Here is a 19454-nt window from a genome sequence, read left to right as displayed (position 1 = left end):
GCTCCTGAGCCGCTGACCAGCCCTCCTCCGCATTTCCCCGAGCCCTGGCCACTCCTTACCTCAAGTGCCAGGCCCTGCCTCTGAAGCCCGGGTTCTCCTGCCCGCCCTGTACTGAACTCCTCCGCGCACGCTCCGCCCCCGACCTCCGGCTCCTCCTCCTCGGTCGGCTCCGCCCCAGTCTCCTAAATCCTCCTCCCGCCCCGCCCCTGGCTCTTTAGCTCTTCCTCCTGTCCCCGCCCCTTGCTTCTTTTGCCCCGCCCCTTGCTCCTTTTCTCCCTCCCCTGGCTCCGTTTCTCCCGCCGTCTCTGGCCCGCGCTCTGCTGGTGAGTCCGCGGCAGCCCGCGATCGTTCAAGCGTCTTGGCAGGTCCGCGCCGTAACCTCGCCCAGCTCGCTTCTTAGCGTCCCCGCGCCATCGGGTCCCTCTTCAGAGTAAGTGCCTCCCGGGCGCGCCGGTCCCGCAGACACCCTCACAGGATTCCCTGGCCACTGGGCTGCGGGGTGCTCCTGCGGGCACGCTTTCAGCTCACAGAGAGTTTCTGAAGTAAATGTGAGTGGGTGTGAGTGCGTGCGTCTGAGCTTGTGTGTGTGTGTGTGTGTGCAGGCGCGCACAGCTCCGGAAACTCCCCGGAGTTTTTACCCAGTTCCTGTGTCGCCGAGATAATCTGAGACCTCGGCTGGGAGCCCTTACCGACTCGAGCTGATGACCCCTTAACTTCCACCCTTCTGCCCTGAGCCGCTTACTGTTCCTTCTGCAGATGGGGGCCCCGCTACGTGTCACGCCCTCCTGGTCACAGCTCCTGCTGTCGAAAGGACCGCCCCGGTTATCAGAATGTCCCAGATTGCAGACCGAGATGCTGGCCTGAGATTGTAATCCAACCCTGCATTGTAAAATGGGCAGGGACTAGAGTTTTGCCTTGAGACCGTTCGGTGGAGACTTGCTTTGAGGAAGAAAATGTGTGTGTGTGTGTGCGCGCGCGAGCTTGTGTCTTTGCGCGCTCAGCACCTGATGCAAGAACACTTGGGCGCCTTCAGAATCTGGGCGGCTGGTAGGCAAGTTCAAGACCAAGTTGACCAACAGGATTTAGGGGCCAAAAATCTTCATTGATTCAGTAACACGGCATTGCTAAAGCCAACTGACTTCCTAAAACAGCACTGGGTAGGAGGAGCAGTACCCTGAGAGAAGCAAGGGAGGAAGAAGATAGTTGGGTGCTCAATGTTGAAACAACGGAAATCCTTGAGCTACTTAAGACTGATAATTCGACCCTTCTATACATATAATTGGAGAAGGAAATGGCAACCCACTCCAGTGTTCTTGCCTGGAGAATCCCAGGGACAGCGGAGCCTGGTGGGCTGCCGTCTGTGGGGTCGCACAGAGTCGGACACGACTGAAGCGACTTAGAAGTATACATATAATTACATATATAATTTTTATGGGGGAGGTCAATACTATTTCAATATAGGGCGTATTTCTGCCCTAAAAAACATTTAATTGATAGCAGGACAGTACTCTAATCCACCTGTAAAATGATTCCCTGGTTGCTGAGGTCCCTTCCAATTATAACTGTCTCTGAATTCCTCTCTATCTCGGTTTATTCTTGCCATGTTCTTGCTGTGAAAGTAGAGATGCCTATAATGTTTTCCCGCTTTCTTGATAAGACTTCATTTACGAGATGCTGGCAGGAAAATGGCATATAGAGTAGAAAGTATTCATTGAGGCGTAAGGAAAACAAAACTATATAGCTAAAGGAAATAACCAGAACAGAGCAGACTTGAAGTTGCCATTGTGCCCTTGCAAATGAAACTTAGAGCTGATAAATCACTTTAAGTGCTGCTTATCACAGCAGATATTTTTATCCTGGTTTGAATCCTGTGTTTCACAAAAGTATTTCCACAGTATTTTAACTAAGGAAACATTATGCTTTGAAATGTAAACATATGATTCCATCTGTCTTTAAGGAAAGAAATAATTATCACACTTAATTAAACACCTGGAAAGATTTACTGCCACCTTCTAATTAGATCTGTCGTGGGGAGTTAAGTCAGCAAGTTATGGTGACACAACTGGCTTTTTTGTAGATTTTTTTTGCGAGTACCAGTTCGCCCCATATGTACTACTTGGCTCTGCCACTTCTTGGCTCGGCTTTTGAGTTTATACCTGTAATTTGAATAAATAAAGTTTAGGAAAATGGAGTACCATCTACCTCCCTGTAAAGTATGGATACCTTAGACATTGAATGTTTGGTATTAAGGTCTTTGCATTAACAGAAATAAGCCTTCTATGCCATTATATCTATCTGGATTAGCTGCTAATTTAAGAATGATCAATAAAATATTGAATATAAGAAGGTTCCCCCCCAAATGTAGTAATTCTACATAGATGATCCCTTACATTTTTTTCTTTAAGGGAGACTTTAACCTTAGTGCCTTTTGTTCTGTTTAAATCTAGTGAGAAAAGGGGTGGCGTGAGCTAGAAAATATACGTATCTTTGTTGTCTCTCAGTTTTCTGTTTCTACTGTGTTACTGGATATCGTCTTCCTCTGTGTAGTGAGTGTTGTGGACAGGCTATTCTGGGAGCCCTACAGAATGGCAGAAACTGAGGATGTGCACTCACACTGCAGGGCCAGGAAAGGAGCATTTTATGAGACCTGTTCTCTGCAGTTCTTTATTCTGTTGAAATTGGAGGAAAGGGTGTGTGGAGAGAAATGATTGCATCTAAACAGTACCCATTAGGAAATGCTGTGTGGGGGGAGGAGCAGTTTCTGGGTGGTTTATGACTTAGGGAACTCCGAATAGCAAATCCTTGAAGCTGAGACTGCCTTAGTGCCAGGCACTCGATAGACCTCGTAGTTGGTTAATTAAATTAATCCTTGTCTGCTTGGATCATCCCCTTGGAATGAACACATTTCCTTCTCGGAGATTTCGTTTGTCCTCAATCAGAATTTAGCTTTGCTTCCACATCTTGCAGAAGAGTCCATTCTCCACTCCCTCTATTTTTGCATGGTACAAATTGAGGGGGTTGAGCATGGGGTGACCTCTTGGAGGCAGAGGAAGGTGGGTGATAACAGATAAAGGCCACCTGTTTTCTCATGGAGGTGGAAGGAGTATTAGCGCAGCCCCAGTACCATGGACACTGACACAGGGGCCAACCTGGATAAATAGGGAAAGCTTCCCTCAGTCTGGCATTCACAGAATCGGCTCCACTGCAGAGTGTAAGAGAAGGCACTGTGTGGTGCCAGATAAACTTCTATCACCTCAACTTGCCTCATGCTGCCCACATCCTGCCTTTAATACCAAATGCACACAGTAAGAACTCAGCAAACACCAAAAAGGAGCTTTTAACACCTCAACCTTCATGTCTCCCTGTGAGAAACAGTTTACTTCCTGCTCCCCGCCCCCTCTAGTTTTGGTAACTTTGGCCTAGGGGTCTGAGCCAATTGCAGTTTCTAGACTTCTGTCCATCAGTGGGTCTTCCCAATAGCTAAAAATGGATGAGTCATTAAGGGTAAAAAGAAGAAGAATCAGTGAACCTTGCTGCCAAATGTAAATGAGGTTAAGTAGTACTAGTGAATGTCAATTTGAATTCTGCATTTTGGCCTAACGAGGAGGAAATGAGCTGCCAGTAGTGGGTAGATGATTCTAGAATGAGAGGCGAGAGGTACCTTAGGGACCATCTGGCCCATGAGTCTTAGATTGCCACGTTGGCCCTTATACAAGTTGAGAGGTACATCCCCTCCATCCAGCTTGCCAGGGCTCCATTCATTCAGGCAGCAGGTATTATTGAGCTCCTACTGTGTGAATGGCACTGTGCAACCCTCTCATGTTCCCACCAGGGCCTGGAATCCAAGATGACTGGTGACATGCACAAAAATATTTGAACAGGTCCCTGAAGGGAAATTGATAGTGCAAAGATGGGTTCACAATTCTTCTGAGTTTCACAAAGGAAAGTAAAGGCACTTCCTTAGCACAGTAGAGGAACCATTTTCAAAATATTTTTTATTTCTCAATAAGAAGAAGCTGAAATAAACATCTTTCTTCTGATGTTTGTTTCAAATGACCAGAGGCATAATTGCAGTAAACCTGAGTCCATAGGTTTTGTTTTCTTGGTCTTGCATGTGAAGCATGGAAATTACCTGAGAAACTTGTTTTAAAGTGTCACATGCTCCACAATGATCAAACAACATCCACTCATCCTTTTAGAGAGCAGTTGCTTTTTCTCTGGAAACAAGTGTTTATGGTTCAGAACCAAGGTAGCAAAGATTCAGTGTGTGTGTGTGTGTGTGTGTGTGTGTGTACTCAGTCATGTCCAACTCTTTGCAATCCAGTGGACTGTAGCACTCCAAGCTCCTCTGTCCATGGGATTTCCCAGGCAAGGATACTGGAGTGGGTTGCTATTTCCTTCTCCAGGGATTGACTCAGGGATCGAACCCTTGTCTACCTGCATCTCCTGCATTGCAGATGGATTCTTTACTTCTGAGAAACCAGAGCTAGCTGCAAAGCTGGATGGACATCACTAAGTTTGTTTTCCCAGGATTGTATTTTTTTTTTTTTTTTGGCTGCCCGCAAGTCTTGTGGGTTCTTAGTTCCCTGATCAGGGATCAAACCCGAGCCCTCAGCAGTCAAAGTGCAGAGTCCTAACCACTGCACCACAAGGGAATTTCCTTATTGTGCTTTTTTACATAGAACAAAATGGGTGATTGATCTCTTGCTGGTCAAACATGAAGATATTTCACTCAAGGTGACTGAGGGGTAGGCATGCAGCCATCTTCCTCACCAAAAAGAAATAAAAAAATGAGTGAGAGATCACTGGAATGGGCCTTCCGTGGAGCAACCCAAGCTAACTTATAAACACACTGGGGTTTGTTTCTTTAATAACAGAGAATGGAATTAAATCCAAATTTCCACTTGTTATCATTTCCTTAAACGTTGGGAATTAAGATGACTTCTAGTTTAGTCAAAAAGTGGTTGGTTCACAGGACACTGATGGAATCAGCTATTCATATCTCAGCTACTACTGGCTGTGTAACTTGGGATAAGCTACTTAAGCTTTGAGCCCATTGCTTTATCTAAAAAGTGGGGATATATATTTCAATTACAGAATTGTGTCACTTAAGCAGGATATTCCTCTCTTTATAGCCAGTGTGCCAAAGCAAGTGGTCAACTTTGTTGGACTGGCCAAATTACTCTCATTTCAAGATGATGGTGTTTGTACATAGTGGAGCAGAGAGGAAGAGTGGGGACTTGTACCACATGTGCTTTTAACGTGAACTTTCCTTTTTTGCCTCTGATGATGCCAGAGAAGCCCAGAGAAGAACAGACATGAAGCACAGCTTCACTGATTCTTGGGCTTTCCAGGTGGCACAGTGGTAAATAATCCACCTGCTAATGCAGGAGATATAAGAGACTTAGGTTTGATCCCTGAGTGGGGAAGATCCTCTGGAGTAGGAAATGGCAACCCACCCCAGTATTCTTACCTGGAAAATCCCATGGACTAAGGAGCCTGGCAGGCTACAGTCCATAGAGTCACAAAGAGTCAGACACAACTGAGCATGCGCGCACACACGCAGTGATTCCCAGCTGCAGGACCATGTGATTATATAGGCAAATCTTGCTGCTGCTGCTGCTGAAGAGAAATGAACCAAAGCAGGGCACCTGGGTTTTATGTGTCTGGGCAGAAGAAGAGCCATGGTATCCAGTAACCCTTCCTGTACATGAGGGGCATTTTTAAAAGATTTGTTACCATTCATTTGTGAGCAATGGGTTGCCCTTTCACCTGTGGGGGCTCTTATTTGAAACAGGTAATGGATGAAACCAGATTTTCCAAGCCAGACAGGAAGTGATGTCTCTGCTGCCCTTGGTGTCTCAAAGTTGCTTCGGCTGTCCTCAGGGAAAGTTGTGAGAGTGCTCAGCTGTAGAAGGCAGGGACGCTACCTCCAGGCCTGTCCCCTGGAGCTAACTCTTCCGGGAACACAGCGCTCCGCAGGGCACACAGGACACTGTGAATATTTGAAAGGAGCCACCTGGCCAATACTCTGGTTAAGCCTGATTCTTACTCCTTCAAGCCAAATTCACCTAGTTCAAACCTTCTCCACTCCTGACTATTATTTTATTTCAGTAAATGAGTTCCCTGGGACTTCCCTGGGGTTTAGTGGTTAAGACTCTGTGCTTCCAATGAAGGGGGCACAGGTTTCATCCCTAGTCAGGGAACTGGATCCCATGTGTTATGTGATACAACCAAAAAAAAAAAAAAAAAAGTGTTCCTTAAAACATGACTTATAAATGGCATCATCAACTCAATGGACATGAGTCTGAACAAACCGTGGGAAACAGGGAAGGACAGGGAAGCCTGGCGTGCTGCAGTCCATGGGGTCGCAAAGAGCTAGACACGTCCGAGTGGCTGAACAACAGCAAATAACGTGACTGTCAACCAAAGTGAAAGAGACAGAGGTTGTGTGTTTGCTTGTGGAGCCCTCACTGTCCTCATCTTTTCCCATCTCTGGCTTCCTGAGTTGTATGTAGGCTCTCTCACACACACACAGATGGGAACAAGGGAATTTTATAGAAATGCAACAAGGGAATTCTATAGAAATGCTACCGTCCTCTGAGAAAAGGTGGCGGTACAGTGTTGGCCAGAGGTTGCAAAGTTCAGAGCAAGCTTTGATAACTCAGAGCTTTAAGAAATAAATCTAATACCTGATTCCATCCCTCTGTGATCAGGAAAGAACTCCATTTCCCCTCCCCCTTCTCCTGTCTTTAAAAAGATGAAGTAGTTTTCTGGGAAATGGCTGGTGTTTGATTCAATACTATCCCCGCCCTGGAAGGGTAGAGCAGTCTAGACTCAGTGATGGAATTCTGTCTGCCTTAGTGCAGAGATAGGCCCCGGGTGACTCACCGAATATTCCTGGGACAGGTGGTGAACTCAGACCTCTCCTGGCATTCAGCAATGGCCTCTGTGTAGCTGTTTTGCTCCTTTGCTTTTTATGGCTTGGAACACATGAAGGTTCTTGAAAAAGCAGCTGCTCTTCTTGTTAAGGTGAGAGACTCTGTGTTGATAAGGAACTTCCTGGGTCCCTGCCTGTGTGCCCTGAGTGGACTGATCTGAGGATGCGACTATCTAAGCAGCCACAGAGGTGATCTCTCAAATGAAACTTTGAATTTGTCCAACATGTTGCTCTATTTTAGGGCTCATCTGGGGCCATAGCTCCCAACATGACTGCAAATTAGAATCATCTGGGAAGCCTGATCCAAAAGGTGCAGATTCCTGGGCCCTACCTACTGTGTTATCACAAAATGGGGCCTGGGAATCTGCATTCCTAACAAACCTCACAGCCCTCCCACCCCATCCCCAGGGACTGATGCCCAGCCAGTTGAAAACCCCTAGCCTGGGAGAACAGTTTTAATGTCTTGGTCTCTAAAGATAATTCATTCAGCAAGTATCTGTAGGTGTTCTGTGTTTTCTGGCAGTGGAAAGTGCTAATCACTTGAAAGTAATAGAGTAGCTTTAAAGTTTAAAGATGATTGACAGGAACATGCCCCAAATGAACACCCATGTACCCATCCTAAGAAATAATGAAGTTTATACAAGTAGATCCTCATTGGGTTGAAAAATGTTGACCAACAGTCGGGTCAGGAACAAAAAATAACAACCAAAACCACTTGTGGTGTCCCGAAGATAGATTCAGGAATTGAAAGCCATGAAGCAGGGACACCAGGGAGTCTGCTCAGTGTGCATTTGTTCACAGTCTCGATTTCGAATCACTGGCAGTGCTGACCTCATCCTTTAGTGTGCCGCTGACTTGATAGCTTGTGTCTCTGATCACTGACGTGGGTGAGTGGGACCTGTTGGGAGGAGCCCCAGCCTCAAGACTCTTGAGTTGACAAGTGGCCTGTTTTCTCTTCCCTGAGTCTACTCCTCTGTCCAGAGGTCCTGGCACCTCCAGGAATCTATCCTGTTCTGAAGGGGTGCCCTTCTTATGTTGTAATTGGTGAGCAGTAGAAAATGGAGAACAATTTTCTTTGTAATGGTCTTGCTTGCTCTGACTTCCTCCTCCCTCTCCCCTCCTCCACTTCCTCTTCCTTTTCTTCTTCCTCCTCCTCCTTTTGCTTTATTTTGCATTTTGAGTTGTGTCAGTACTTGAGACTTTCTTCCCTATTTCTAAATTCTGGTCAGTTTTTAATTTATCATTCTAACAGCGGCCTTGAAAACTGAATACTAATGGTCTGCTACTGATGATTGTTATTTAATTGCTCAGTTGTGACCTCTGTGGACTGTAGCCAGCCAGGCTTCTCTGCCTGTGGGCTTTTCCAGGCAAGAACACTGGAGTGGCTTACCATTTCCTTCTCCAGGGGATCTTCCCAACCTAGGGATTGAACCCACATCTCCTGCACTGGTAGGCAGATTCGTTACCACTGAGCCACCAGGGAAGCCCACTACTAATGATACGTAATACAAATTTTCATAGAACCACAATTATTTCCTCTAGGTTTAAATATCTGACTAGGGACCCACAAGTATGGATAATTTGAGTCTTGCCTGAGGCTTCCTCTGTAGCCAGCCATCTTCTGGGTTTGCTGGCCCCAAGTCTAGCACACCAGGGGCTTTCCCGCCTCACAATTTGGAAAAAGGGGCAGATGGAGGAGGTTGGGCAGTGACTTGCAGAGACAGACCACAGGGCAGAGAGTGAATCACCACGGTCTTCCTGGTGCATACCTGGGCTCTGAGTTCCTTATAAAACATCCACCTGAAAGTTTACCCTTCGATCAGTCTTTCGTAAGTTCTGTTCCCTCTTGTGGTTGCCCTAGTGTTTGTATATTCATGATAGTAAATAGTACACCAGATCCCTGTAACAGTTTGCTGGGGCTATCATAATAATATACTGCAGACTGGGTGGCTTAATAGGAATTTATTCCTCACAGTTCTAGAGGCTGGAAAACCAAGATCAAGCTGTTGACAGGTATGGTTTCCCCTGAGGCTTCTCTCCTGGGTTTGAAGGTGATCACCTTCTTGTTTCTTTACATGGTCTTTCCTCAGTCTGCATGCGTCTGTGGTCTCTTTCTCTTTATAAGAACAGCATTCATATTGGATTAGAGTCCTACCCTTTTGACCTCATTTAACCTTTATTACTTTTTAAAAGGCCCTCTCTCACCCTGGGGTTAGGGCTTCACCATATGAATTTGGGGGGGAGGGGGCAGAAGTCTCATCTATAACAATCTCTTTTGTAAAGGTGATTACAGAGAGTTCCCTGGCAGTCTAGTGATTAGGGCAGGGCACTTTCACAGCAGTAGCCTGGGTTCAACCCTTGACTGAGGAACTAAAGTCCTGAAAATTGTACAGAATGGCCCCCAAAAAAGGGAGGGGGTATTACAAATAATATCCTTTGTATTATTATCTGGTTTATGTCTACATGTAAGTCAAACAGCATGGTAAAAAAAAAAGGGGGGAGGGAGGTATTCCAAATACTAGCCTTTTTGTTATTATCACATGGTTTATGTCTACAGATATAATCCTCAAAAATCATGGTTATTAGTTTTCACTTTGAACAATGATCTTTTGAAGAAATTAAAACATGGAGAAAAGGTTTTTATGTATATCTACTAATTTGAGGCTCTTCATTCTTTAGTGTAGATCCATTTTCTTCACGTATTTTTCAATCCTTCAGCCTTGAGGAACTTCCTTTAATATTACTGCAGTCCAGAGCTGCTGGCAACCAGTTCTCTCAGGCGTCTTTGTAAACGTGCCCCTTGTGTCTGTGTGTCCAAATCTCTTCTTCTTATAAGTACAGCAGTCAGATTGCATTAGGGCCACCCGACAAGCCTCAGTGCACTTGGGTTAAACTTTTTAAAGACCGTATCTCCAAATATAGACCCATTTTGAGGTAGTGGGGGTGAGAAATTCAATATATGAAAGTGCAAATCTCTCTAGTTTTAGTGGAACCATGATTTTTTTCCTCTGACCAGGGACCCACAAGTATGAATGGTTTGAGTCTTGCTTCAGCCTTCCTCTCTAGCCAGCCATCCCCCAGGTTTGCTGCCCTTGAGTCCAGCACATCGGGGGTTTTCCAGCCTCACAATTTGGGAAAGGGTGCAGATGGAGGAGGTTGAGACAGAGACAGACCACAGGGGGCATAATTTATCCCATACCAGTTAGGATGGGCTGGGGGTGGGCGCACGATTCAGCCCATGATTAGAATGCTTTAGGCTGCAGGTAAGTGAGTGCCTAGCTAACAGTGGTTTGAGCAGTAAAGACATTCAATTATCTTATGTGACAGGTACCAACCCAGAGTTGACTCAGTGCCTCAAGCAGTATCATCAGGAACCAGGTTCCATCCATCCTTCTCTTCTCCCATTCTTAGTATGCTATGTTTTTTTAAATTGCAGACCTGTGACCTCCTAGACAGAAAATAGCTTCTTCTGTGATGGGTATCACAAGTGTCTCCAAACTCATTCAAAGGCAGGAGGAGCTGGTGGATATGGGGGGAGGGATGGGCACAGAGAGGGCAGCGATAAATCTGTTCTCCTGTAGTGTCTGTCTTTTTTCTTTTTACTTAGTCATTTCTTTTTATTTGGGGGCCAGGCTGGGCCATGCTGCATAGCATGTGGGATCTTCCCTATGTGTGTGGTTTTTTTGCGTGTATGTGCTCAACTGTGTCCAACTCTTTGCAGCCCTATGGACTGTAGCCTTCCAGGCTCATCCGTCTACGGGATTTTTCAGGCAAGAATACTGGAGTGGATTGTCATGTCTTCCTCCAGGGGATCTTCCTGACCTGGGGATCAAACCCATGTCTTCTGTGTCTCCTGCATTGCAGGTGGATTCTTTACCACTTATGCCATCCTGACCAGGGATCAAACCCAAAGTTCCTGCATTGAAAGTGTGGAGTCTTAACCACTGGACCACCAGGGAAGTCCCCATCTCTTTTCATCAGAGGATAAATCTTTCCTGAAGCCTCCTCAGGCCTCGCTGGCCAGAACTGAGTCACAGCTGCCAGAGAAACTGAAAGTAAGTAGTGGATAGTAAGGGGAAAATTTCTACTGTGGGAGGTTGGCAGTACTAATGGGAACAAGGGAGAGAGGCATGATTATTGGGCAGACAGATAATATCTGCACCAGCCCTAGGCTCCCAAGCTCTAGAAGCTCTCTAGCTAAGCCATCACTATTACTGATAATAATAATCCACGGTTTTATTAGAATTAAAATTATCCACCCAGGATGAGTAGTTGGGGGAAAAAAACAAAAAACAAAGCAGAGATGTGGAAGGTATTAATCACACATATATACTTAGGTACTGCTAGTAATGACTTTTTAATGTTGTGAGTTTATAAAAATAGCACCACTTACTTTGGAGAGAGTAGGCTGCATTGAAACCCAGCAGATGTTCATCAAATAGAGAGTTCTGTATGTTTATAGAAGTGTTTACAACCCCAATCCAACAATGGTACTTTTTGAGTACTTACAATGGGGTGGGCACTGTGCTAAATGCTTTATACACATTGTTAAATTCATCTTCCTAACAGATCTATGAGAAAGGTATTGTTGTTAATCTGCGCTGAGGCTCTGGGAGGTTAAATGACCTGCCACAGATGCGTGGCTGAGCAGGGAGTCACACCCTCAGCTTCATCCCATCCTTATGTTCTGAACGGCTGCAGGATATTACCCCTCAATAAAACTGCTCCAGGCTCCTCCAGCCAGAGTCTGCGTCAGAGTTTATGTCCCATTTTATTCTTCACATTTTAAGATTGAGATAGAATTGACATTGTGGTGTTCTCAGTAGTAGAAAGATGAGCCTTGGGAGTGTGCTCGACTGATACTGACTCACCTAGTGACCTTCAACAAGCCACCTCAGTCTCCTCAGCGAGGTGCAGGTGAAGACCGAGTCTGTGGGGCCGTGTCCAGGCATTTAGGGTCTGTCATTCACAGACCCTTGCCATTGCAGATGATACTAAAGTCCTATGTTTATTTCAGATATAATTCACCAATGTATATCAGAGTAAGGATGTGGAAGTTCAAGATCAATGGTGCTGCACTTCCCAAGTAGAAAATAACATCTATCTCCATTTTTGTATTGGGAAGAAGTTGGACAATTTTCATAACCCAGAGGAATGTGTGTTTCATTATTGGCTTGTACAGAAGAGTGCCAGTCTGAAATGGGAAATTTGTGCTTAGGTTATAGAATCATAGTGTGAGGCAAATTCAGTAAAAGCTGGGAAAACTTTTAAAATTAATTTTTTGGTTAATTTTTGGCTGTGCTGAATCTTTTGTTGCTTTCAAAGGCTTTCTCTAGTTGCAGCGCCTGTAGGCTACTCTTTGTTGCTGTACACAGGCTTCTCACTGCCGTGACTTCTCTTGTTGAGGAGCCCGGGCTCCGAGGCATGCAGAATCTTCCCAGGCTAGAGATTGAACTTGTGTCCTCTGCACTGGGAGGTGGATTCTTATCCACTGTCCTAGGAAAACTTCTTGATGGTCATTTTCTGCACCTTGCAGAGCACTTGACAACTGGGAGTTGGTCTTAGCAGATGCAGGGCTAAGTATGCTTCTTGTTTGGTGACTCTGATCCAGGGATACAATGCAACTGCTGCTCCAGGTCCTGTCTGCAGAGTTCAGTCAGACCTGGGGAGCCTGTGTCTTTTCTCTTAGTCCTGAACTCACTTGCCAAAGCTGTAATAATATCTTGTGTGTGGCAGTTCACTCAAACTTCAGGATGTTTATTGTTTGGGGAAATTTTTTTTCTCATTTTTTTTAATAGACTATTGCTAATAATATGCATATAGAGCTGAGTAGGGGAGTAAGGGCTGTAAGGTTCTTGTCTAATTCTGGGAACTCAAAGCTGCCCTATGTTGGTATGCTGAATGCTACAAGTTTGAGTCAAGTGATTAATCTTATTTCTGTGAGAAATCAACACCCAACAGTTATTTGCAATTCCAGTTAGGCATCCAAGAGGTCGTTTTGAATTGAGAGCACCTTTGAGATATTTTGGAGTACACTGTTTGCCATACGCTTTAAAACATGATTTGAAGTGTTACAAGGCAAATTTTCATTTAACAGTATAGATGAAATCAGGGACTTCCCTGGTGGCCCAGTGGTTAAGACTGTGAGCTTCCACTACAGGGGCCACAGGTTGGATCCCTTATCTGAGAATTAAACTTCCCACATGCTATGTGGCAGGACTTAAAAAAAAAAAAAAGAAATCATTTAATGTCACCATGAGCAGTTCATTGAGACAGAAGGCCTTCATAAGACACTGGCTCCAAGCTGATTGGCTGCTTCTCTGTTACCTTGCTCAGTTTTCTACCAGTTGGCTCTTACTGTGCTGACAAGTCTAGATTTTCTTTTTTTTTTAATTTAAAAAGAAAATGTTACTTTATTGCTTTTTCTTTAAATGAAGTATAGTTGATTTATAATATTAATACAACATCAGATCAGATCAGTCGCTCAGTCGTGTCTGATTCTTTGCGACTCCATGAATCGCAGCACGCCAGGCCTCCCTGTCCATCACCAACTCCCGGAGTTCACTCAGACTCATGTCCATCGAGTCAGTGATGCCATCCAGCCATAGTGATCCAATATTTTTGTAGATTATATTTCATTTAAAGTTATTATAAAATAGTAGTTATATTCCCTGTGCTATATTTATTTTGTATATAGTAATTTTTACTTCTTAATACCCTTCCCTTCATCTTTCCCTCTTCCCTCTCCTCACTGGTAACTGCAGTTGCTAATTTGTTCTATGTATCTGTGAGTTTGTTTCTGCTTTGTTATACTCATTCATTTGTGTTATTAGATTCCACGTATAAGCAATAAATGCAATATTTATTTTTCTTTGTCTGACTTGTCTTACTAAGAATAATACTCAGTTCCTTCCATGTTGTTAAAATGGTAAAAAAAATTTTTTTATGACTGAGTAATATTCTGTGTGTATATAAATGCACACCAGTTCTTCATCCACTGGTCTGTCAGTGAGCACTGAGGTTGCTTCCATGTCCATGGGATTCTCCAGGCAAGAATACTGGAATGGGCTGCCATTTCCTCCTCCAGGGGATCTTTCTGCTCCAGGGATCGAACCCATGTCTCTTAGGTCTACTGTGCTGGCAGACCATTGTTTATCACTGGTTCCGCCTGGGAAGCCCTGCATCACATGGTAGTTCCATTTTTAGTTTTTTGAGGAATCCCCATACTGTTTTCCATAGTGGCTGCAGCAACTGGCATTCCCATAACAGGGCGTAAGGCTTTCCTTTTCCTCCACATTCTTGCCAGGATTTGGTATTTGTGGTCTCTTTGGTGATGACCATTCTGACAGGCGTGCGGTGATAGCTCACTACGGTTTTGATTTGTATTTCTCTGATGAGTAGCGACATGGAGCATCTTTTCATGTGCCTGTGGGCCATCTGTATGTCTTCTCTGGACAAATGCCTATTCAGATCGTCTGCCCATTTTTTGATTGGGTTTTTGTTTTTTTGATATTGAGTTATATGAGCAGTTTGCGTATTTTGGATATTAACCTGTTATATAGGTCACATCATTTGCAAATATTTTCTCTCATTCAGCAGGCTGTCTTTTAGTTTTGAAGATGGTTTCTAGACCCCACTTGTTTATTAGTTTAATTAGACCCCATTTGTTTATTTTTTTGATTTTGTTTCCTTTGCCTTAGGAAATAGATCCAAAAAAATATTGCTACAATTTATGTCAAAGACTACTTATGTTTCTTTCTAGGAGTTTTATGGTTTCCACTCTTAGGTTTATATCTTTAATCCATTTTGAGTTTTTTTTAATATGATATGGAGGAAATGTTAGATTTTCTTAATACTTTTAAAACTTTTTTATTGTAAAATAAAGCACAAATAACAAAAAAAAGAAAACTCACGTAACAAATTAACACCTTAGTGAATTATTATAAGATACTCATACAACTGTCACTCAGATCAAGAAATAGAACTTTGCCAACTTCCCCAAAAGTGCCTTTAAATACCCTCCCTAATCACCTTTGCCTTCATCCCTCCAAAAGTAAATGCTATCCTAACCTTTACAGTAATCACTTCCTTGCATCTCTTTATAGTTTTATCACCCAAGTGAGAAGCCTGATACACTGCAGTTTAGTCTTGCCTATTTTTTTAAAAATGTGTGTCTTTTAAGTCTCTTATATATTTTTGTTTGTGCTGGTCTTTTCTCTAGCTGCAGTGAGCAGGGGCTGCTCTCTAGTTGCGGTGCATGGGCTTCTCGTTGCTGTGGATTCTCTTGTTCCAGAGCACAGGTTCTAGGGTGTGTGGCCTTCAGGAGTTCCGGCTCTCAGGCTCTAGAGCACAAGCTCAGTAGTTGTGGAGCACGGGATTAGTTTCTCCGAGGCATGTGGGGTCTTCCTAGACCAGGGGTCAAACTTAAGTCTGCTGCATTGGCAGGCGGGCTCTTAACCACTGTACCACAGAGAAGTCTCTTTTAATCTATAGATTTCTTTAACATCCTCCCTCACTTAAAATAATTTTTTTTGTTGTTGTTTAAGGATCTGGACTATTGGATGTGTAGAGATTTTTTGTTTTTGTTTAGCATTTATTTTTCTTTATTTGACTGCACCAGGTCTTAGTTTTGTGGCACATGGGATCTTCAATCTTTGTTGCGGCATGCAGGATCTTTAGTTGAGGCATATGAACTCTTAGCTGTGGCATGTGGGATCTACTTCCCTGACCAGGTATTGAGCCCAAGCCCCACCCCCTTCCCCCCACATTGGAAGTGTGGAGTCTTAGCCACTGGACCAAAAGGGATATCCTTCCCACAGTCTTATTAACAAGTGCCCTCCTGGCACACTTCAGGCTATGCCTTTGCCCTCTATTTCCTTTGTCTGGATCCAGAGGATTGATCAGACTCAGGTTTGATTCTCTTGCCCAGATTAGAGGTGCCGTTGGATTCTTTCACTGGAAGGCACACGACATCTGATTTTTCCACTCTTCTTTTGATCCTTAATGTCTTGACCTATTAATTCTCTGGAGATTGCAAAATAGTGATATTCTCATTCTACCATTTTGCTTTACTTTATTAGCGGGAATAATTTTATAAAGATTGATATCCCTTCAATCTGTTATTTGATTACACAGTGTGCAGCTTACATAGGGGGAAAAAACAGGATAAATGCTCAATTTTTTCCTTTGACTTATTCAGTTCCTGAGAATTAATTGGTTTCCTGTCATTCTCAGGAGGTGACCAATTAGGGTGTTTTTTAAAATTACCATGATCATGGGATTAAAAATACTTAATAAGGCTCAAATTGTCCCATCTTTGACTAGTGGGAACTTCTTCAACTTGGCTCCTGAGTCCTTCTGACATGATCTTCAGTTCAGTTTAGTTCAGTCGCTCAGTCGTGTCTGACTCTTTGCGACCCCATGGATTGCAGCACGCCAGGCCTTCCTGTCCATCACCAACGCCTGGAGTTCACTCAAACTCATGTCCTTCGAGTCGGTGATGCCATTCAGCCATCTCATCCTCTGTCGTCCCCTTTTTCTCCTGCCCCCAATCCCTCCCAGCATCAGAGTCTTTTCCAATGAGTCAACTCTTCACATGAGGTGACCAAAGTACTGGTCATGAAGCTTTAGCATCATTCTTTCCAAAGAACACCCAGGGCTGATCTCCTTTAGAATGGACTGGTTGGATCTCCTTGCAGTCCAAGGGACTCTCAAGAGTCTTCTCCAACACCACAGTTCAAAAGCATCAATTCTTTGGCGCTCAGCCTTCTTCACAGTCCAACTCTCGCATCCATACATGACCACTGGAAAAAGCATAGCCTTGACTAGATGGACCTTTGTTGGCAAAGTAATGTCTCTGCTTTTCAATATGCTATCTAGTTTGCCTTCCATAATATCTAGTCTTAAGGTGATCCAGGATTGTCTTGTACATTTTTTGCCTAGACTTGGGTTCAACTGTTTCTTCAAGAGACTCTGGTTTCTTTTAATGAGAATGATATTTTAGAACCATAACCACTCACTGGAATGGTCATTGTTTGTAGGCTGTTTCATTGGTCAGAGCTGAGAAAATACATATGCATTTACATACAAACATATATACACATATAAAGATGAAATACTTTGTGAGTTCATATTGATATTTCCAGCTCAAAATCAAGACTGTGGGGTTTTGTTTAATCTTTTCTATGTTGCAGTTGTATTTGCTTTCTTTCATACTTACAGTCTTTGCTTTTTAGTCCCAAGGGAGATAGAATATCTTTTAATTACCCATTTATTATCCTATATTACATATACATCAGTCTCCAAATAATCAGCTGTGATTAATGAAAACAGTAAAAGTAATATATTTGGCATGTCCCTACTCATTCTTCCCCAATTTTGTAAATGGTTGTTCTGTGTCTACACTGTCAGATAATATAGCCATTATATACTAAAATAGAGCCCTTTCAGTGCTCATTCAGTCATATCTCTACAGGTAACTATATATGTCATGCTTATCATCAATCCTCATATCACTATCTCTACAAATTTTGATTGAAGTGGTTTCTCTAGTGGATTCCTTAGGTAAGGCTCATGGGAATAGTATTCTGTAATTTCTTTTTTCCTCCTAATTTCTTGATAAAATCGTGACCTTTATATTAAAAGTCATTTTTGCTGGGTATAATCTACTTGGCTCACATTTTCTTTCCTTGAGAATCTTAAATATGTTACTCCACTGTCTTCGGACAAAGTATCATTGTCAAAAGTCTGATGATGATGATAATTTAATTTAAGTAGCCTCTATAGGTTGCTTTTGAGAGCATCTACTACACATCTTTCCCCTTTAATCTGCTATCTGTCTAGCCTTCCAGCACAGTGGTTAGTGAGCTAGTATGTTACCAAGTCCAAGTTTATGACTTGGAAAACCCTGGTGCCAAACAATCTCTCCCTCTCATTAACCTCAAATGATGAGCCACTTGCTCCCAGTAACTATGGCTTTTTATTTTTGTAACCTCAACTGTACCTTGTAATGGATAAAGAGCACTAAATATATCCTTTTTCAAGAAATAAATGAATTGGAAAGGTGTGTTTTTTCCCCTTTCCTTTAGCCTGTTCAGAACTGCCCTGCCCCTTGGGCTCTTTTCCTCCAATCAGGTGCACCCTTGCCTCAGACTCAGCCGTGCTCACCATGGAGGCCCTTCTCTGAGCAGGTCTGTGAGCGCTGCACCTGTGGGCGGGACCTTGTCCCTGACCTCCCTGCATCAAGTTGTTACACCATGTTCTCATGATACTGCTTTCTCAAGATGAGCACTAGGAACCCCTGGCTCACAGAGTGTTGGCTCCACACCGGAGGCCACCATGGTCCCCACGCCTGCGTACGTGCCCTCCCCACGGTCAGTACTTTGTTTCTCACTGTGAGTGTTATGGCCCGGGCCCCTGCATCTCTGAGGGTGCCTGACCTTTCCTTTCCTGGCTGGCCTTTTTCCTCTTCCCTTTTTGATCACCAGAACCAATGGCAGGACATTATAATGGGAGCCTTTCCCAGACATGATCCCTGATTTTCTTACACACAAACACACTCTTTAGTTTTTGAATTGGAAATGCCAATTGGTCAGCATTGATACCACCTTGGCCAAAGCCCCTGCTGCTTGCTTCTTTATTCCCTGGGTCAGCCACACATTCTGTTTATCAGTTGAGTTTATGGCCTTTGACCTCTGTTACCTCGTAATTCTCTGAGCACTGTCATATGGGTATGACCTTGCCCGATTTTAGACTTGACCTGTACTATGGTCCAGACATGTCCCTGCCCTGGCTCTCCTTGTCAGGTTCTGGCCTGTAGTTGTGCTTTTTTTTTTCCTTTCTTTTTTCTGGAGAACCTCCAGGGTCTCCTGCACTGCAGGCAGATTCTTTACCAACTGAGCTATGAGGGAAGTCCTGGAGTATCTCAGATCCATGTAATTTAAAAAAGAAAAAAAAAAAAAAAAAAAGAGCATTGTGGTACATGGCTTTTAAAAACCTGCACCTGCATTTTTTTTTTTTTCTTGTGATGAGAGCTTTGAAGATTTATATGCTTGGCAACTTCCAAATATATACTACAATGTGCTCAATTGCTCAGTTGTGTCCAACTCTTTTCAACCCTTTGGACTATAGCCCACCAGGCTTCTCTGTCCATGGGATTCTTCAGGCAAGAATGCTAGAGTAGGTTGCCATTTCCTCCTCCAGGGCATCTTTCCAACCCAGGGATCAAAACTGAGTTTATTTACAGGGCAAAAATGGAGAAACAGACATAGAGAATAGATTTATGGACATGGGGAGATGGGAGGGGAGGGTGAGATATATGGAAAGAGCAACATGGAAACCTACATTACCATATGTAAAATAGCCAATGGGAATTTGCTATATGGCTCAGGAAACTCAAACAGGGGCACTGTATCAACCTAGAGGGATGGGAGGGGGAGGGAGTTGGGAGGGAGTTTCGAAAGGGAGGGGATATATGTATAGCTATGGCTGATCCATGTTGAGGTTTGACAGAAAA

The 19454-nt window shown here is 43.7% G+C and overlaps 1 protein-coding gene across 7 annotated transcripts in view; it reads left to right on the top strand.

Moving 5' to 3' along the window:
* The first annotated feature begins 260 nt into the window (after positions 1–260).
* TNFAIP8 (TNF alpha induced protein 8) overlaps positions 261–19454 on the top strand; it is a 144616-nt gene continuing 125422 nt past the window's right edge. For 2 of the 7 annotated variants that reach the window (XR_011567610.1, XR_011567611.1), the window contains exons 1-2: positions 273–430; positions 10805–10995. Coding sequence is in view for 2 of the 7 variants with exons in the window: in XM_070793281.1 (XP_070649382.1) it covers position 430 (1 nt within the window). In the remaining 5 variants the exon portion in view is untranslated. Of the gene's footprint in view, positions 431–10804; positions 10996–11957; positions 19383–19454 lie in introns of those variants that run through there. The other 5 variants (XM_019964664.2, XM_070793279.1, XR_011567612.1 and 2 more) reach the window with 4 other exon arrangements.

Source organism: Bos indicus, chromosome 7, assembly GCF_029378745.1.
Source record: "Bos indicus isolate NIAB-ARS_2022 breed Sahiwal x Tharparkar chromosome 7, NIAB-ARS_B.indTharparkar_mat_pri_1.0, whole genome shotgun sequence".
NCBI lineage: Eukaryota > Metazoa > Chordata > Mammalia > Artiodactyla > Bovidae > Bos > Bos indicus.
Note: the sequence above shows the minus strand (reverse complement) of the source record. Positions and strands in the feature narration are given on the sequence as shown.